The 21,761-nt window shown below is 42.1% G+C and overlaps 1 protein-coding gene across 1 annotated transcript in view; it reads left to right on the forward strand.

The window, feature by feature from the left end:
- Nucleotides 1–1,068: 1,068 nt before the first annotated feature.
- The window catches only part of zbtb47b (zinc finger and BTB domain containing 47b), a 23,899-nt gene continuing 3,206 nt past the window's right edge, over nt 1,069–21,761 (forward strand). Inside the window, exons 1-4 of the mRNA XM_034861655.1 lie at nt 1,069–1,440; nt 15,995–17,374; nt 19,804–19,951; nt 20,435–20,550. Of these exons, the coding sequence (XP_034717546.1) occupies nt 1,438–1,440; nt 15,995–17,374; nt 19,804–19,951; nt 20,435–20,550 (1,647 nt within the window). The 5' untranslated portion in view covers nt 1,069–1,437. The remainder of the gene's footprint in view (nt 1,441–15,994; nt 17,375–19,803; nt 19,952–20,434; nt 20,551–21,761) is intronic.

The raw sequence follows: 21,761 nt of genomic DNA on the forward strand, positions 1-21,761 counted from the left end.
CTGCTCCAGGTTGCGATCAATTTTCCCCCCACCTTGTTATGAGCGTATTGACTTCTGCTCCGTACAGTCTGCTCAGGAGTGAGCGATGACAGTGGGGTTCAAGACAAGGTTGAATTACTAACTGGGCTGAGTGGGTAACTGCCCCGGGGTCCCAGACCCTCAGGAGGCATTAAGGCTCCAAGTTTTGTGTCAGAAAATGACCAACCAACTGTTCTCAAAAGTGATCGTTTAAGTCATTTTTCAAGCAAATTTGCACACATTTACAATGGTAAACTGAATATATTTGTGTTTTGGACTATTAAACCAAACAAGATATTTGAAGACTTCTTGATCTCAAGATTTCACTATTTCCCTTATGTTTTAGAGGCCACAATTAATGGATTAATCAAAAAAATAAACTGCAGATTAACCAATAATTAAAACAAATTTTAGTGGCATCCCTAGTGGCATATACAATGTATTGGAGTTCAAAGTCAGAATTTTGAGAAAAAAGACAAAACTCAATAAGAAAAAATTCACATGTGGCCCTACTCCTCTTTGGTCTATTTAGGTTGTTGTTATTTGGTTTGTAATACTGTATGCAACAGTAAAACATTATGAACTGAAATGATAAGAGCCTAAAGGCAACACCTGCATTTGCCCGTCAAGCAGAGAGGCCTGAGTTGATCTTCGTTGAATATTCCTTAAAATTGTGGTTTATTAAATTAACTAAATACCTAATTTCCCCAGGACCTCATATGAGGTTACTTTGGTCCTGGTATGAATGGGGTTACGAATGAAAATGAAAATTACTTCATTTGTTTGAGTGTGAGACAATCATTTAAATTCTCATTTGAAATGTTGCTCTCTTTGTGGTTATAGATGAAACTGTGTGCAGACACAACACCCGTTTCAAATTATTACAATCTGATACTAGTGTTCATATTGTGTAAAAAGGAGTTATGAGGAATTCTGCAACATGGGAAATGACTGAATGAACTTCCTGACCTCTGCATCTGTCTGCCCCTGTGACGTCACACTGCTGCACGAGCGCACACACTGACAGGAAGCGCACCCTGGTTTTGCGCCATATGGTTGGATGTCCTTTCACGTCCTCCTGTTCACGGCAACAAAAAAAAAACGAAGAAAATCCAAGTACTGTACGAAGAAAGGCGCCTGTCTCGCAACTCCACGTTAAACAGTACCGTGTCCCTTTAAAAACGTCTGACAAAAAGCCCATATGATCCCCGAGCTCCAATCACCAATTCCTTCTGCAAAAGCAGCCTCTGCATTTTTGTCTGTCTGAATGCTACAGCAGCACGGGGGGGTGAAAAGATTGAGGATAAGGCAAAAACTGAAGAAATGTGACAATTCAACGGTCATTTTCATGGCGAAGCGAAAACTGGTGCGAAAGGAGTTATTCTTGGACTCCTTTGAGCCTCGAAACGCTGGATCAAAATGGTAGGCTACAGAGGAGAGCGCTGCATTCTTGTTTATTTTTTGTCCCTCTTTGATCTCTTGCAAATTTGGGCTACTTAGCAGGCCGATTAAACTTACCACACTTCTACCTCATTGTGTATTTGTACCACCGGCTGTCACACCGTGTATTTTGTGCTTTGTATCCTGAAGTTTGTAACTTGCCTACACGGCACAAGTTGGAAATTGAAGCCGCTGAAAGAATGCAATAGCTACAATAGCTACATTGATGCAGAGAAGGAGTTAAATTCTTTCATATCAGGGCGCTCCTGCCAAAGGGCTCAGGTCGTGACTGGTGCAAATGTGGACAGGATGAGTGAAACTACTTTTCTCCAACAACCAGTGCAGGACAAGTTTGCTAGGCATTGACATTCATGCGTAAATTAGAGATTCTCTTTAGTGTTGTAGTAGATGTCACTCTTCCTTTCTTAATTACTTCACTTAGTTGCAGGTGTCTGAATAATAGGCAACATATCAACCTTGGGTAGAGTGTCGTAGTGCAATTAACTTCTTATTTAATTCCAGTGTTTGACAGTTATAGCAGTATTACTTTATTAGATAATGTTCAGTTGTATGGTGGTTTGTCTGCTGCATGAGGTCATATTCTTTTGAATCACATTTACAGACCAATATCCCTCTGTGACAACGAGGAAACAGCAGTAACCAGACTCCATGCTGTTTGTGTTCCCTCTACATTATATGAAGATGCTTCTGCGCAGACAGAGTGATAGAGTTATGGGAACAGAGGCAGATAGTGAGACAGACAGTCCGCTCTGTCTCCAGGGTCATATTAGGATGCCTCATTAGGAAAGCATGTGGAGCTTGATGCAGTGGTGGAGTAATCCCAGCGCGCGTTCACATCTGGAGGCTTGGGTTAATATCTGGGTCAGGTCAGCAGGGTTAGCCCTGGTGCTCTCTGGGTGGCTTCTGGTGGGAGCAAAGAGGGAGAGAGAGAGGTTTTGGTATGTTTTTTTTGTCCTTTTTTCTCTTTTTCTGGCTTTTTTTTTGTGTGTGCACAAAAGTAAGCTGTAATAGATAGTTCAAAGTGTGCTTGGCGAATGAAATTAGTCAGTGACCGGATGTGTCTTCTGACTGTTTTTCTTTTTAAACATGCCCCAAATAATTTTGGCAATTACTTTGTTGACATCAAAAGCAGATTAGTTTTAGCTAATTTTGTTTTTATCAATAGCCTCATTTCCATACACTTATTAATGGATTGATTGCTGAACAGGCCTACTGGGCACAGGCCCAGGGGCCCAAGGGGTCAGTGACCCTTGGACCACAGTCTCTGAAAGTTACTGTTAACATTCTTGTTGGAAAGTCATAAAATAAATACAGAAAATGTCCACAAAGAGACACAAAAAAAGTAAAGAAAACTTAAAAGATAGAAAAAATAATGACTAGACTCAAAATGACTATGAAGAAACGACTACAAACGATGAGACCGTTGCGGTTGCGTTTTTTTTTTTGTGTGTGTCTTGCTTCTACTGTATGTATGGGGATTGGGGTGCCTTTGACATGTCTGTGCCCAGGGGCCCATTGTCTCATAATCTGTCCATTCCCTCATTCAAATGATTGCTGTTGTTTTCCCTTAATGTGGTGAATTTGTGAAAATGTAACTGTCTCACTTCCATGCAGACTTAAGAGGTTTATATTGCACACTTCAGGCCATCTGCCACTGTTTAATTTCAGCGAGCATTGTCAGGTCCTGACTCTATCCTCACAGGGTGTTGTGAGTTTTTTACGTAACTGCCTATTCAGGGCATTCCTGCCCACCCTTGACTTTGAGGCGTCACTGTCTCTGGGTGCTGAGAGGGAAAACTCTTTAGTCCTTGTGACAAGTGCAGCCATTCACGAGCCCCGGCAACAAACTCCAGAAGACATCCTCGGCCCCTGGTAGGAGGCCGCTCTCCTTGGCAACTCCGAGCATACTGTAGGTGCTGCTAATTTATGCCCGTGAGATTAAGAACAGTGCAGAGAGCAAGGTCAACCTGGGCTTATGAAAGGTTTCTTTTCTTCCTGTTGGTTAAAGTAAGTTTGTTCCAAGTAAGTAGGGTTGATTTTTCTCTTTTGTATAAGTTCACATTGTTATTGTTTCTCAGCAGTGCCAGCTGCTGGCATCGGCGTCTTAAAATCTTAGAAAAACTGTTACTCTAATTTAACCCCCTCATGGCACTTTTTTAATGTCTTTGAATTCCACTATTAAAGAAGACAAAAAGCTTTTTCTTTTGGTAAAACTTGATATGAGGATTTCTATTAGCCTTTCATTGTCAGGAAATTTAAAGATATTAAGAGTTTTTGCTTCTAAAGTGTTCTTGTAGCTTTTAGCTGAATTCAGGTCACACAGAGAGAGAGAGAGAGACTTACGAGGAGCTTTAAACAGATGGAAATGAATTTTCATGCTGTTATCACATATTTTTGTTTCATGTTTTGTTGTACACAATTTTTGCAGCAATTTAAACATATTGAGTTTTAGCTTCTATGTTTTGTATTGTATAAATGTGAAAAAAATAGACATGATCAGTTTGAAAAATATACTCTGGACATATCCATCGCAGTATTAAAAAAAAATCTTAAGTCAACAATTTGACAAATTGATATGTATTACATCCAATATTATTATATTGGTATATTGAATCCATGCAAAAACCAAAATAATTGCTATTTTACAGGGGTTATGTGTCAGACAATATTTCCAGGAAGTTACTGCTCCGGGTCAATAAATAGTCCGCAACTTCACCGACAGTAAAATGGCGTGTTGAGGTGCTGGTAGGTGGATTTTAAGTGGTATCAATGTTCTTGTCTAACTCTCCAGCAGAAAGCAAAAAAAGAAAATTCCCCAAATGTCAAAACCATTTCTTTAAGCTCATATTCACCATTTCTTTGTTGTTCATTGATTGGTTGAAGCTATGAGGAGCCGATGCTCCTCCTCCTCCTCTACCTCTTTTTCCTCTTCGTCCTCTCTGACCTTCTCTCAAACATCAACCCCACACACACACACACACACACAAACACGCACAGAGCATTGCCATACCAGAGAGATTCCTCTGATAAGTAGCTCTTTAGAGTCTTGTGTGAGCCTCTTCTCTCTGTGTGTCATGCTATGAAAGGGATGATGAGGATATCACAGTTTCATCCCGTGTAATTGCCCTCAGGTATCTGCACCTGCTCGCTGCCACATATCAGCATTTTCTTTTGTCTCTAATGGATCCCTTCAAAGTCGCATCTTTCCCTCTTTGTGTCATATATTTGAACAAATCAGATTCTGCCCCTCCACTGACTTGATTTTCTTTCTTCTTTTTAATTATTTGCAAATTGAAATATATCGTTTGCACACATACTCTTTATTGGCGACAGGTATTTGGCGTCACATCTCTTTGTTTACTGATGAATGCATGCACAGCAGGCGAGTGTGTGTGCCCCCACGGTTGTGCACATGCGTGTGCTGCGCTGGCTTGGGAACAGTGTGTTATGACTCCAGCAGAGCGGTGGTGTGTGAAACGTTGTAACGTGTGTGTGAGGAGGAGATGCCAGCTCCACAGGCCTCTTTCTTGGCCAGGCTTCCTGACTCAGCGCTTCCTCTCCCAGCTCATTGGCCCAGACACAAACTTCCTGGCAGAGCTTCAGTGCGGACACTCTAACCTCATTGCTGCCCCCTTCCCCCGCTCCCCCCCCCACTTCCAGGCAGTTCCTTTGATTATCAAACTGGTTGTCAGAGTCATCTCCACTCCAGACGACCATCAGTTGATGTCTTTTTTTTCTTTCTTTTTTTAACTCTTCTGATTGGGCTACACACATTGTCCTGCCCAGCTTCACCAAAGCGATAACACACACCGTTGTCCGGCATGTTCAAAGGACAAGGACTCTGCAAATCATGCAGCTGAGGCAATCCTGCTCACGCTGTCAAATTTTAATGTACTATACGATGCCAAGATGCTGGTCATGCTGTTCTCACCCTTATTTTTGTTTGTGCATCCCAATTTCATGCCCGGGTAACCGCGTATCAGTTGTAGATTGACTTGTCACCTGTGGTTGCATTAACATATAGATAGAAATGTATTTAAATCTAATGGTAAAAGCTGCTGGAGAGCTCCAATAGGGCAAGGCTGGGGCGAGTCCACAGTGCTGGATTAGGACGGGAGAGATTGGATGTCTAGGATTAGAGCGGCACTAATGCTGATAATATTGTCTTTATTAATTGCAGCCAGCAGTGAATGCTGTGGTTAAGAAAGTTAAATGTTTTAATAGGCTGAGGGGAATAAAATAATTAGCTAAAGTAGTGGAAAGGGAAAACTGCATAACAGCAGCTCATTTAAAATTAATTTAGGATTTGCCTTTTGCTATCTGAAATTGTCTTGCTGTACATTTTACCTGAAATAATATTCACTTTTTGTATGTGGAGGCAGTTCAGTTTGTCAAATAGAGTTCTTTTGACTTTTTTTTTATCATTTATACTGGCAACCATTTGCTAATAACTTACAATAGCGTGGATTATTGATCAATAACAGGTTATTTTCTCGATAAAATGCTGGGATATAGCATTGCACTTATATAATGTTTGGGGATGACCTCTCTGTAACATTAAATCAGCAATAGTCTATATTTTCAAACAATGAATTGGTCAAATGACTGTAACGTGAAAGGCTCTAAATGAGGAACACAGAGAATTATCACAAGACTGCAGCTCCCCTGAGCTCTACAGAAGTATGATGCATCGTCTTACAGCCCACAACTCTACTGTTTTGGTTTCCTCTCATTGCGCTTAACGTTTATAGCAAAAAAGTTCTTAAAACCACTGTTTATTACCTGCCACCAAACAGCTGACATACATTGTGGAGTATTTATCATTTAAAAAGACCGATATTTAGGTAATACTATAGGTATGTTTAGTATATACCATAAAGAATTTGTGTGTTTCTTTCACACAAATACTGTTTCTTCTTTCTTTGTTTCCAGAGTCTGTTATAATAGCGCTTTTTGATTATTTTATGAGTTGATGTTGATTTTCCCACCAATCTGCAAGACATGCACCACTAATTTAGGATTATATAATCCCATAGCCTAGTATCACAAGGTGTAACTATCCACCTTAATACAGTTATTATCTGATGAACAGTGCCATCCCATTTTAATGTGGCTGTGTGTGTGTATGTGACTGGGTGTGACCTCAGCAGTGAGTATGCTGCCACCCGCCACTGTGGCTCCCCCCTTTAGTCATTGAACATTGATTTTTATTAGCATTTTTTATCATAGTGCTGTAATGATTACCGCAGGGCTTGTTAAAAGTGAGACCTTGTCACTTCTGCTATTACTGGACTGGCTTGTCTATGAAAGAGCAAAGTGTTTGATAACAGGATATTGTGAGTCCAGACACATTTAGATCCTCTCTTTGCATGCATCAGCAGGGTCATCACATGCGCCAGACCTTACATTTTCTGTTTACTGACGTGGGCATAAATGCGTGATTATGTTGCAGGTGGTGCACATGTATGGGCGGTCAGTGTTGTAGATGTGTGGCTGGGTGTGCTTGTGCGTCTGCTACTGTATATGCTACTTCTACCTCAAGGTCAGTGCCGGGGCTCTGTGCTGATTGGATTTAGAGAGGAGAGGAGGGAGTGCAGACTGCAGACAGGAGAAATCTTCCACTAGAAACATGGACGGATTGTGAGACAGTAGCACAGACATAAAAAAGGCCCTCCATCCCTCTTAACTGTGAGCAAGACACCCAGACTAAAATACTTAAAGGTTCTAGTTTGTTGTGCTCATTTAGCATTTCTTTGTAATTGTTTAGTGCATTTTTGAGGTGGTTTTGCTTCTTTTTTGAGTCATTTTGCATCTTACACCCATCCATCCATCTTTGTCTGCTTATCCGGTATTGTGACGCGGTGGCAGCAGCTCCAGAAGGGGACCCCAAACTTCCCTTTCCCGAGCCACATTAACCAACTTAAACTGGGGGATTACGAGGCGTTTCCAGGCCAGGTTGGATATATAATTCCTCCACCTAGTCCTGGGTCTTCCCCGAGGCCTCCTCCCTGCTTGTCATGCCTGGAACACCTCCCTAGGGGGGCGCCCAGGAGGCATCCTTACCAGATGCCCAGACCACCTCAACTGGCTCCTTTTCGACGCGAAGGGGCAGCGGCCCTACTCCGAGCTCCTGATAGATGACTGTGCTTCTCACCCTCTCTCTGAGGGAGATGCCAGCCACCCTCTTGAGGAAACCCATTTCAGCCGCCTGTACCCTGGATCTCGTTCGTTTGGTCATGACCGTAGGTGAGGGTAGGAATGAAAACGGACCGGTAGATTGAGAGCTTTGCCTTCTGGCTCAGCTCTCGTTTCGTCACAACGTTGCGATAAAGTGAACGTAATACCGCACCCGCTCCGCTGATTTTCGGACCAATCACAAATTCACCATTGTAACCTCACTCGAGAACAAGATCCCAAGGTATTTATCCTATTGAGAACCATGGCCTTTACATCTTTTTGTCAGTCATTTTGCATCTCTTTTATTGTTGTTTTGCATCTCTCTGGCCTTTCTGCGTCTCTTTGTAGTATTTTTCTGTCTCTTTGATGTCCCTCTGTCAATTGATTTGCTTCTCCGACAAAAAAATGTTGACCGTCGTTCTGCAGTAAACAGAGGCCATGGCCCAGGGGACCTGTGAGACCTTCGGTCACTGGGCTTGTACCCAATAGGCCTGTTCAGTAACCCAGCCATGACGAGACATTAACACTGAAAGCAGGGAGACAATTTGGCAGACCACTCTCCGTACATGCCAGACTTACCCAGCCTGTATCCTAGACCAGATAACACCTTGAGGATTAAGCCACAATTCTCACCCAGAGAACCAGAATTCACTCTGCTTCTCTGGAACTAAACCTGTCTGCTTTTTGGCGTCAACAGCAGGGAAGGTCTGGTGAGCACACAGAGGACACAGTGTCCAGTCATTACCCTGATGACTTTTTAATGGCTGTCTGATTGGACTCTGCCAGAGATGACATGCCCTTGTCTGTTTGGTTGTGTTCATGTGTGACCTGATCCATATCCCGCCACGTAAAAGCAATCTGACGAGTCTGTGAAGCTAAACTCCTCTTAACTGGTGATCTCTGTGGAGCGTTTGTATTCGGGCCTGTCATGTTTTGCTCTCATCTGCACTGATGATGACTCAGGGGTGTGTGTGTGTGTGTGTGTGTGTGTGTGGGGGGGGGGCTCTCTCTCTCTCTCTCTCTCTCTCCTACTGTCTCCATGCCAGTGAGTGAGATGAGGCCTGACATGGTGCTCACTCGCCTTCCTCCGGGTGTCAGTCACGTCAAGTCCTGCTCCGGGTTCCTCAGCAGGAGGCCTCGCTGTGAAGAGGGCTGCTGAGTGTGCTCTTTACTGTAGGTTGAAGTGACCCGTGGGTGGAAGCAGGAGAGCCCCTGAACCCCCCCCCCCCACCCCCCGCTGGGTGACTCAAGGGGCTGACGTCTGAGCTCATGAGATTGCTGTCTTTACGACTGTGGATGGTTGGGTGATCTCTTTTTCTTTCCAATGGTAATTTTCTAAGTAGAGAGACTTCACTGTGCATTTGGACAATTTGATATTTGGCTGGTAGCAGGATTGCACTTGTTTGTGAAGTAATTAAAGGAGAATTTTGTGGCCTGAATTGAATTTGTAGTAGTTAGACTGAGTGGAGAGAACTGCTTTGCAATAAATAATCAAATGAATAAACTAATTTTTTCGGTTATAATCTAAAGGAACGATGAAAGCAACTTTGGATACTTGAATTTTGTGCTAAAACCTTTGATGGAAAAAACAAATGGATAATTGCATAAAAGTCATTTACCAAGCAAAAATGCTAAACATTTTCATGTTCCTGTTTCTACAAAGGATCGATTTGCGGCTTTTCTTCCGGCTTTAAATCCTTGTGAATTGAATATCTTTCTGTTTGGAACTGTTGGTCGCGCAAAGCAAACAATTTGTGCTCTGGGAAAGTTTTGATGACAAAACCATGAACTGATATAAATCATATAAATAATCAAGAGAATAATTAGTAGATAAATAATGAAAATAATGATCTCTAATTGAGTTTTCAAATGAAATGATGATCGAGTCTTGATGATAGTTTACTTGCTATCACGTGGTCATACATACTGTGGTATATGGGGATGAATCTCCATGACAGAGACATGAGATGTGGTTGTAAGCTCTGTGGAAAAAAACAAATGTTTGGACCTTTGTGATTATATTTGTTTTGTCAAATAATATAGAATAGTGCTGGACAAAATGGTACACATTAATATGACAATAATATATTTACCAATAGCAATAGGCCACAGGGCGATGATGCCAGCAGGACCGCATCATCTGCAAAAAGCAGCGATGAAATCCCCATTATATATCCTGTCCAATAAATTCTAAAAACAGGATTGGTGAGAAAGCACAGCCCTGGCGGAGGCCAACCCTCACCTGAAACAAGTATGACTTACTGTCATACAAACAATAATCATTCCCCCCCCAATTACCCGCGGGCGGAGGGAGGTGACCCTCTCGTCCACCAGGGTAAACGCCAACATAGCGGCGCTCAGCCTGTGGCTTGTGAGTAAAGCGGTTCCTCCCACAGGTGGTGGGCCCATGGGATGGAGAGAGGGGGGCTACGTAGCTTTTTCGGGCTGTGCCCGACCAGGCTGCATGGCAAACCCGGTCACCAGGCGCTTGCTGACCAGCCCTCCATCTGGGCCTGGCTCCAGACGGGGGCCTTGGGCTTCCCCCGGGCAGGGTCACTCCATTTCTATCTCGTTGGCTCATAGGGTTTTTTAACAATTTTTTTGTCTGGCCCCTCAACTGAGACCACTTTGCCATGGGAGGCCCTACAAGGAGCACACCGCTCCCAGATATTGTTATATTAACAAGAGCCACGACACTCAAGCCACTTGTGGTGGTGCGTAATCCAAAGTTCAGATTGCTTAAATAAATTGGAAAGTATAAACTGTATATATGTATTTAATTTTGGCTATAGCTAGCTAGCTAGCTAGCTAGCTAGCTAGATAGATAGATGTTTATTGATCCCAAGAAAAATGGGAAATCCCGGTGTTACAGCAGCAAAATCAGTCACAAAGCACAGAATATAAATATAAATGAAATACTACGAGATATATAATATACATACATACATACAATATACATGAAATAATAATATGAATAAAGTAAAGCAAAAAGAACAAAAATATTTGAATATGTACAGGATGGGAAAACAAAAATGTGCAACTGCTTAAATAATATGCTAAAATGTTCAAATGTATGCTACGTGTAAATGTAAATAAACCAATTGTGCAGGTTGCATTAGTGCAGTAGTGTGGTGTCCAAAAGTCTTATCTAGCCTATATCTGGTATATCTACCTATATCGCCTAAATGTGTTTGTTAAAAAAGTAAAGAAGGTGGTAGGACAGAAGGTGAGAGGACACTGAGTTCAGTCTGTTGGCAGGCAGAGAGAAAGCTTTAACCCCCGCAGCGTTGTCCCCCTGGGACTCCCTCTGGCTTGAATACAACCTGCCCTTCCTCGCACTATTGATGTGTCCATGACTCTGTACTGTGCTCTGACATTGGCCCCCGTTAATGGCACAGTCTGTTTACCGGCAAGCAAACAAGGCAGTCAAGGTAGATGTTGTTTAGTCCCTGGCTCATAAATCTGCAGTCCAAAAAACATAGGTGCAGAATAACATTTTAGGGAAAGGTTTATTTTAACATACAACAATGAAAAGGATGATCATTTAAGACGTTGTTCCGTTTTTCTCCTGTGTTAAGATTTACATGCGCCATTTACAGGTGGCCTCACAGTCTCAACTTCATTACAGTGAACAGACAAGGGGACTTTTTAAATGGCAGCTTTGTGGAGGTCACGGCACATACCCAGTGATGGAGATACAGACTTTATAGAGTAGTAAATGGGCCATCCAGTGCAAAGGTGTGGGAGAGAACAGGGCATTCTCACCAGTGAACGTCAAATAAAAGAAGGATTTCATTCTCTGACCCTGTCTGGCTCAGGTCCAGGAGTTGGGCCTCTGCCAAGTGCATACCACCAGCATATCACAAGCATTGTTTGAAACATTGACTGTGAGTTTGACTAACACCACCATGTCTGACTTTACTAAAGCAACAGACATAATTCTCACATACTTCTCATGAACAATGCAGCCTTCCTTTGGGTCAAGCAGTAATCCTGTGCATCATCCATCACTTTTTCATCCAAACTAGATTTGTGGTAAAGGACTTTAAAAGTCTGAAACTTTTAATTTTAATTAAGCAATAAATCAGGCTCATCAAGGAAGAGCTTTTTTTTAAAAATGCCTGATTAGCTTACCAAAATGCATCAGCCAAACGCTCCAGAACAGCTATTAAATAGACTATGATGAGATTGTGATTGAATAATTCAGTTACAGTTCAGTTCCCAGTGCAGTACAGTGGGAAGGTGAATTCATGTCATAAATACTGTTTTTCACGAACTGTCATTATTTTTAACATGTAAAGGTAAAGTTTCCACAGTAAAGTAGATAACATTGTTTTTGGATTAAAGGACATCAACCTTGAGAGTGGCTGTGTGCAACAGGCCCTCAGAGGCCTCTACAATGCAAGAGGTTCCACTCACATGTTGTGTTTGGCAGAATAAATGAGTGGGAAAAGCGGGCTTTGATTGAGGTCCATCTAAATGACACCTCTTGCTGCATCAGTAATCCCCCCCGCTGAGTGTTTGTCACGGGTTGGGCTTGATATGAATAATATATTGGGAAACATTTGACTGAGAGGCTGGTTAAAGGTGGTGCTCCCTCTAATGACAGCAAACAAGCTCTCTCCCTGACATTTCCAAGGAATTGGGGGGAGGCGGGGAAAAAAAGGGTCCGTTAAAAAAAGAGGAATAACGACAGACAAAGATTGAGGGCGTAAGATGCAGATTTTAATTGCAAAGTACTCACTCAATTTGTTTGGCTACAGTATGTATATTTGATGAAATGGGACTTGGAAAGACTTGCGTTGGACAGACGCAACAGCTGCATTGCAACTACCTGCTACCTGCTACTGGATTAAACAAAGTGTCGGTCCAGATAAAAATAGTGTAGTCTTTCCCCGATTAAAACCCCTCTTATCGTTCAGCAGATCGTTGTTTTTGGCTGTAGAAAGATACACTACAGTGTGTACAGTTTAGTGTTAAAAGGCGGGCAATCTCTGCTATGAAATTATGTTTATGCTAACACAGAGGTTCTGGTTGTTTCTCCAGAAAACGTTGTCCCCTTGATCATGCAATGTATTAGGTCTCTTTCCTCTGATGTCCCTCCAAACTCTGTCATTTCGGTAATATTTATAGTGCATAGTTTGTCTCCCCCATGAGGAATTCTGTGTAATGACAACAACACTGTCGTCGCATCCACATGATGCAAGCTGTCCATGATCACGCACCACCCCCACCCCTCCTCCACGCAGTTACTTGTAGCCAAGGAGGACACGAAGGATTAAAAACACATGATGGACTCTTCAGAAGAAATAATTGTCTTCACTAGAGCTTCCGCACGTGAAATTATCCAGACAACACCATTTTCTAAACATAGCCATACTAAGAAATACAGAGATAGTTTTGTGGAGCTGATAGTCTGATTATGTAGCTTTGTATCAACTCCTTTGGCAATGGTTTGAATGTAATGTCATTGTTATAAAAAAGTTACACACTAAAGCTGAAATTATCATTGCTTGACACCCATGTTAAGCAGCTGACCAGATCTTGTTTTTTTCCACTTAAGAAATATTAGTAAACTGAAGTCTGTATTTGCAACTGCTGAACTTGAGATGCTTAGACATTTCTTCATCACATCTTGCATCAACTACTGTAACACACTTTTCTCCTTTCTCCTAGTATGTCTGCTCTTGATCGTCTTCAGTCAATCCAGAATGTTGCCACAAGGATGCCCATAAGGTCAAATAGAAACTCTCACATTACCCTGGTACTTATGTCTCTTCACTGGCTCTCCGTTGCAAATAGGATTCAGTTCAAAATGCTCACTCTTATGTACAGAGCATTGCATTCTTATGCTCCTGCATATGTGGCTGAGCTACTTCACCCATATTCATCCGCTTGATTTGTAAATACGTTAAATTTACACTCCGCTGATTCTGTGGATTCTTTTAAAAATTAAATAAAGACGAACCTTTTTAGACAGGCATTTGATTGACCTGTACTCACCACCTAGTCTGTACTTTCATTATGATTATATAATTATTGCTTTCTTTTCTTGCACAACACATATGCAGTTTACAACAATAACTGTGGCTGGTTTAGCTACTCCTCAAAACTTCTAGTAATTTTCTTTAAAACAATGGGTACATGATTTCACACAAATGCATTAAAACAAGCTTCTCACTTTTTCGTGGAGACCGTCAATTTTGTCATCTGAACTTTAGCTAGCTCTAATTAATATTAACTCCCTGAGTTGGCTACAATGTATGTCTCCAGCTGACTTTTTAATGTTTCCACCTCCATTAGTTTTAAAACAAGAATCATATAAAAAAGCCATAAATATGCACTTTAAGGCTACACATATCATATACATGGAACAGGAAAAAATGCACAGAAGAGATTTCTTTTCAATTAAATTATGTACTTAAATTATTCTTAGCTTGAACAACATACCACGTAAACTATGACTTATGTTCATGCAAGAAATGTATTTTTGCTCAAAATGCCACATCACATGCTCAATATAAAGGCATAAAGACTTGTGCAGACAGTGCGGAAATCATTTGGGAACTCATTTGGAGTCCTGTTTTATTGGTGTGTATGACAAGCATCACTATTTTACATTCCAAATCCCTAGGATCAAATTTTCAAACCCATTAATGACTGCCCAGACAATTGTGAAGAAGAGGTAAAAGAATAAGCATCAAGTGATCATAGTTTAAAGGATTATGGACTAAATCTTAAGCAATGTCACGGACATACACCCTTCATTAACCCTTAATGAATCTAGTTGGTTCCTTTTTTTTTTTAACCCCAAGCTATTGATGTTTTAAATATGTTAATATTCGTCCTATAGAATTTTTAATCTTTGACAGAACTGCCCTCTTTGAATCTCAGAAGAAGATGCCGATCGTTATCGCTATAGCAGCATAACTTCCAGTCTGCAACTGTTACACTTGATCTGATTAAGGCTGCAGCGGTTTGCCCTTGGGCAACGTTGGTAGCCTTGCACGGGGAGAGATAACCCAATCTCTGCTCCTCTCTGGCTCACAGTCCAATTTAGCTGCTCAGAACTATGAATAAATCTAACACGTCTATAATTGAATTCTTCAAACAGGCTAGATTTTCAAGGTTAGGCCTAAATGCAAATCCATTTTCCAGCTCTAACAATGAAAAGTCATTTTCATTGATCTTAAAGAGAAAATAATGTACAAGAACAATTAACAGTCAATCGTCAGTCTGTGTAGTGGGATGCATACTCATTTACTACAGAGTTTTTTACATAAATGCAATTCTACTATAACTATTGTACCAAAATGAATGATTCATTTCATGTCTGGCCATTTTTCATTATTCTTTGTGTTTTGTGTCTTGTCCTGCTCTTGTAACTGTAGAAACAGAAAAATAAGAGATGTAGAGACGTAATTATGGCTCCCACCTACATCATCTCCGGCCCTAACAAAGTTTATATTAATACTTGTCTTATTCTGCCTTCAAGAGATGCATGGAATGATAAAACTATTAATTGTCTGCAGGGGTAGTTAGTATTTATTAGGCATGGTTTCCCTAATTATTTCTCTGGACATGTTTTGTCTTGTGCATAATTCTCCGCACCTCAGGGACAGTGTGGTGAGTGGGTGTGCTGAAAGAGCTCGCTAATGGGGGGAGATTGCACTGAATACCAATGCTCAGACCAGTCAGTCCTTGCAGAAAGTGTTTGTGTGTGTGTGTGTGTGTGTGTGTGTGTGTGTCCACTCACATCCCGTCTGGATCGAAACCCTGCCCTTCCTGTGCTAAAATAAACCCACCTTGGGAAGTTGAGGACCTCGCACAGAGCGCTGAGTGTTACACCTTTTGATTTCCTCATATGGTATTGTGCATGCAGTATGTGACTTTGTGCGGTGCGCTGAACAGACTGAAAACCATAAAGAACACAAGAATAACTGCTTTAAGATGCATTTATTTAGACTTCATTTCAGCAATATTTATGCCTCTACTAAGTCAAATTTGAGTATCACAGAATAATGACAATGATGGATTTCTTTCTCGTTAAGACACCAATGGGAAGTTTAGGCGCACACATACGTAGGTTTATCCCAAGACGCAGAGGTCCAGGGTTTGAGTCCAACCTGTAACAATTTCCTGCATGTCTCCTCCCCTCTTCTCACCTAGCTGTCCTGTCCATTAAAAGGAAAAGCCCCAGAATAAATAAAGACATTGTTTTATGATATCAGGAAATGTTTTTTTTTGTTAATTACTAAACAACAATAAAGTATTTTCTATCTTAACCTTTTGCTTTTTGTCTTTCTCCCTCCATCACATCCTCTTCCACCATCTGCAGCTCATAGTGGAGAAGACCACAGACTTCCCCTCTGCTGAGTTCTCCCTGGTGGAGGATGTGGCTCTGCACTTCACCTGTTTGATGGACAGGTTGAACGAGCAGCGCCTCTTCCAGCCAGACCTGTGTGACGTCGACATCGTTCTGGTGCGTCAGCACAGCACCTTTCCGGCCCACAAGGGCGTGCTGGCGGCCTACAGCCCTTTCTTCCACTCTCTTTTTGCACAAAGCAAAGAGCTGCGGCGGGTGGACCTGTCGCTGGACGCCCTGACCTCACAGGGCCTGCAGCAAATTCTCAACTTCATTTACACCTCCAAACTGCTGGTGAGCAGCCGCACTGTCCGCGACGTGCTCAACGCCGCTGCCCTGCTCCAGATGAGCGACATCGCAGCCTCCTGTCGCGACCTCATCAGCAGCCACTCGCTAAGAAGCACCTGTGCAGATATGGCCAATCAGGATGGGCTTGGTAGCGGTGACCCAGCAGCTGTAGCGATGCCTTCCAGCCAGCTGTACGCGGAGATCAAACAGGAGTCAGAGCTGGGGAGGGTGTACAAGAGCGAAGGCAGCAGCCCGTTCTCTGTTAGAGTGGAGGACGCAGGCAAGACAGCCTCCCAGCAGAAGTATTACCAGAAGGAGGACGGGTCAGGGGGCGGGACTAGCACCGTTGTGGCCGCTTTGTGCAAAGTCGAGAGCAATGGAGAGGAGTCAAAGGCCGCTGATGGCCACGCCTCCTTCAACAGAGACCAGATCATTGTTGAAGTCAACCTCAACAACCAGACGCTTAATGTGTCAAAGGGGTTGGAGAGCAAATCCGCAAGCATCACAGAGGCGAACACCATGTTTGGTTGTTGCCATGACAATGGGATAGATTCCGAAGACGATGAGGAGGACGAGGCGGAGAATGACGACACAGTGGGAGAAGAGGATGACGATGAGCTGAGGAGAGGGGACATACTGGGGCAGAGCAGCGAGGAGTTAGATGAGGAGGAAGATGAGGAAGAGGAGGAGAACTCCCTAAACATTCCAGGCTTTGAGCAAGCAGCCCTAATGGATCGACCACGCCGGGGCACCAGAGCCTTTGCCATGGCGGGTACAACAGCCTCCATGCGGCAAACACTAGCAGAGGCCACGCTAGCCAACCAGCGGCAGGGTGGGAAGAGGGCGCTGGATGCAGAGGGCCTGGGCCAGAAAGTGAGGCTGGAGGAGAAGCAACATTTCCCATGTAAGAAATGCCCTCGCATCTTCAACAATCGCTGGTACTTGGAAAAACACATGAACGTCACACACAACCGCATGCAGATCTGCAATAACTGTGGGAAACGCTTCTTGCTGGAGAGTGAGCTGCTGCTGCACCAGCAGACCGACTGTGAGAAGAGCATCCAGGTAGGATTCAAACACCATTATGATAAAAGACATCTCCCTCACCACATCCTAGTTTTCTGCAAAATCTATTCATTTTAATGGATTAGCAGCATTTGCAAGTTGGGGACAAGTAAATCTATGCACATTTTTAATGTTAAGTTCAACTTAGTAAAATTTGACAAACCAAATAGCAAGCAGCCTTGACAGTGCTGACCTTTGAGGGAATGGAGTGCCATAATGGAGAAAGCTATTGTGGCTTTGATGCACCATCCACTTCTATTTAACCCTCAGCTTTTGGGCTTAAATGTGCCACAAAAGAGAAATTATTTTCACACAGTTATTTAGCAAGCTCATTTGCTTTGAGATTTTTGTTCTCTCTTCAGTAAAACTTGAATGAAAGGATGGTTAAATGGTTCAGTACAGAGAAAATAGAAAGAGAGTAGTTGCTACGTCATTAAACTTGTTCACCAAAATATTTTGTGGGGATGCATGGATGAGTTTTGCTGTGCCACTTTTTGCTGTGACAAGGCCTTTGCAGTTACAATTTAAAATAAAACTGTAAGCAGTTATGAGGGCGTCCAAGCTTCCCAGCTTGAGTCGCCCCCAACACGAGTCTCCCCCAACAATCCAGGGAGCAAGCGAAAGTGGGACCCAAAGCATAACAATGGGGAGGCAAACATCCGTAAATATGGGTGTGAGTTGCAAGGTCTGCAGTACATTGCAAGGTCTGCAGTACATTGCAGTTGCAAATATTCCATTAACATTTAGTAATTTAGTAAAAAGCCCAAAGCCTTATCTACATTGACTATAGCAGCCCTTAAGCGCAGATCTTCGCCACATTTGGTACAGACCCTCAAAGCGGCATGCCAAACGAGCTTTACAAGTTTCATGTTATAAGCAATTACTACGTCAGGGAAATAGCAATCGCAAATGCCACACTTGCATGCATTGAGTTATGGGCCAAAACACATCCAGCCCCCCCCCCCCCCCCCCCCCCCCCCCCCCCCCCCCCCCCCCCCCCCCCCCCTGTCCCCTTATGGCTGAACTTCAACAAATTTGGTACAGAGTATTGTAATGCGATGTTGAACAAAAATCTCAAGCTATTACTGATAGCATGTCATTTGGCAGAGATATGCTAAAGTTTGTTAGCTGCAAAACCCTAATATGCAATGTGTAATGTGGGAGTTATAGGCAAAAACATGTTTGACGTCATTATAGCATCACCTAGTTGAGCCATTGTACACTGTAAATTTGAAGTTGCTCACATTAGTGTAAGTGGTAAATCCGCCCACTTTGATGAATCAGTACCACACTGTATGGGTGGTCTCCGGAATGGCCCTAGATGGTATCCTCAAAATGTAGTAAATATCGGATGAACTTTTTGTACTTGTAGCGTCCCCTAGTGGCCAATTATTGTAACATTTGTTTGGAGAATCTAAAGTTTTGCAATGATAGCATTTATTTTGGCCAAGATATGGCAAAGTTTGGCCAGCTGTCATTGGCAGGATGAATGAAGCTCAGAGTTCATAAAGGTGCTTACACCTTTCATCTGGGTCACCTTTTGCTGTTAACACATGCTTTATGAGCAACAGCAAAGGATTTGGGCTATTTTCTGCCATTGGTTTTGCCCCCCAGGCTACATACTGTACACGCTGCCCCAACCTCCTGATTGTTGAAGCTAGCTGAGGCTGCATGTAGCTTGACACAAAGCTCTGCAGACACTCATCTGGGTTGAGAAAAACAAACATTCCTCTGCATATGTAAGGGAGGGGAACATAGAATTCAGTCATAATTTAGAGTTGACGTATATATTATTTTCCTACAAAGATGCCGTAAGTTAAACATTATCAAAGTTAAGGCAAATAAAGGATGATACTTTTGATACAAGAATGGATATTTGGCTAAAAATGGAAATCCAACAACATCTACTGTTGAGTATAAAGTCTATATCACTCAAACTTAATGAATGTATGATTTTCAGTAGGGTTATTGCAATAATATTACAGGAATTAACACAGCTTGTCCAATTGTTCAGCTAAACTAACAGTATTATAGAAGGCACTTTGACTACTTTTCAAATATGACACAAACCTCTACCCTTATGCTGTTATAATCCATGTTTAAAGTATTTTGTAGTCAATAAATAGTATATTCACCGTTGCGATCACAAAACTATATTAACACTGCTCAATAACTGAGTCAATAAACTCAGTCAACTGGCACGCGGTTATACTAGATTCTGATATGTCTCAGTGACTCTACTCTGCAGTGAGCAGCAGGAGTCTTGCTGTGAGTTTGAAGATCATTTGCTGCTTTAATCTGCTGACTCTAATTTCTTTTTTGGTACAGTGCACGCTCAAGTATCTGTGTAAACTCACACACCTGGATTGTGTTTGTAAAGACTGTTCCAGAGGATATGCAAAACTACTCCTCTTCTGTTTTTCTGTAAGTGTGTAACATGTGGCAAGGCCTTCAAAAAGCTGTGGTCGTTACATGAGCATAACAAGATTGTCCATGGCTACGCCGAGAAGAAGTTCTCCTGCGAGATCTGTGAGAAGAAGTTTTACACCATGGCTCATGTCAGGAAGCACATGGTCGGTGAGTGGCAGTGACATTAACAATCCTGGTTGGTCGCTTTGTTCCCATTTGTTACTTTAGGCTTCCTTTTCCACTGATTGTTGTGCAGGATTTGTTTTGGGTGTTGCTTTCCTCTTCCACTTTTTGGGGAGATAAGCATCTTGTTTCCCAGACAGCCTTACCTCATTCCTTGTGTACATCTGTGTTTCAGTGGTAAATGAATGGCCTTGCATAAAGCACCCTATGCCATAGAATCCTATTTATTCTTCCTACTAAAGGTGTAACTTGAGAGGTTGATGTAGAGACTGATCATCTACAAGATGAGACATCCATTGCCCTATCATAATTAGCCGATAAAAAAGCATCAGTATTGTTCTTTTAGTGCTATTTTAGGGTAGTAGTTTGCTTATTTGTTCTCTTGCTGCTATTGAGTGGCTCAATATTGAATACCATTAATTTTGTTTGTTTGTGTGTGTGTGTGTGTGTGTGTGTGTGTGTCTTTAGCCCATACGAAGGACATGCCGTTCACCTGTGAGACATGCGGGAAGTCATTCAAGCGCAGCATGTCCCTGAAGGTTCACTCTCTGCAGCACTCAGGAGAGAAACCCTTCAAGTGTGAGGTTTGAGCTCCTTTAATATGTTGCTGCTGCTGCTTTTCTCCACTTAACTCACACAAAGAGTTTTGCTCCGAATCAGATATGCACCGTTTTAAAACCTGTAATTTTTGGAAATGAACGGTGTCTAGAATGTTATTTAAATTAATGGCCGTTGCTTGTAATGTTAGGCTCATTGCTTGATGCTTTCTGGCATCATGCTCACTTAACACCACTCATTTAATTAATTAGTCCCTCTCCCTTTGTGAATGTGGCTGTAACTTTTGCTGCATTCATGTCTTGTGGGAATATTATGCTACTGGCTTTAGCATTCTATTTACCATACTATGTCGAACTATTTCTTTTTAAGAAAAGAAGTTGATGAGTTTTTGTGTTTTCAAACTATTTTTAATGTTGAAACACTGATCAAAAACCTTTCTAAACAGTTGGGCTGCTTGTGAAACTTTACCTATTCTCGTATTTTAAATGTATAACTCAACATGTGTAATACCCATAATGTAGTTTATATTTCACAATAGATAATTTTGATTTTATTACTGAAATCTGTCACAATGTGTTTTTACAAAAAACAAATCTCATAGCTGGGATATAAATAAGAGAGATTAACATGTCAGAATTTTTACTTTCATGGATCAGTTTCATTGAGCACTACATTTTCCCCAAAAAGAATTGAACTAGAAATGCAAGCAGTTATGACGGGGTCCAAGCCTTCTTGCGCCAGTTGCCCCCTGATGACCCAGGGTGCTTGCAAAAGCGGGACCCAAAACGTAACGGTGGGGAGGCAAATGTCGGTTAATATCGAGAGGTGTGAGCCGCAAGTTCTGCGGTACATTGCCGTCTTTTTTTTAATATTTAAAATGTGTAGGGGAAAAGTGGCAAAGTTGGTGTTTTCATAGTTCGCTACATAAATTTGTTTGTGTGTAACTTGCGTGTTTTTATCCAATATAGAAGAGGTCTAAGAGGAGTAAAAGTAGGCTTACAATAAATCCCAATTTTTGGTATGAAAGTCTAGGCGGAAATGGGCAGGGGCTAATATCAGGAGATTCACCTCAATTCAGGGAATGCATGGATATGTGTATTTTTGATGTGCGATGTACTGTTTGGAAGTTATAGTTCCAATCACATTTTTTTTTCTTTCCTTTTTTCTGCCATGCAGTGGTTGAATATTTTTGTCCCTGCAGAGATCTGGACAAGTCCTGAAAACGGCAACCCCCCCC

This window comes from Etheostoma cragini, chromosome 22 (genome assembly GCF_013103735.1).
Source record: "Etheostoma cragini isolate CJK2018 chromosome 22, CSU_Ecrag_1.0, whole genome shotgun sequence".
Lineage (NCBI taxonomy): Eukaryota > Metazoa > Chordata > Actinopteri > Perciformes > Percidae > Etheostoma > Etheostoma cragini.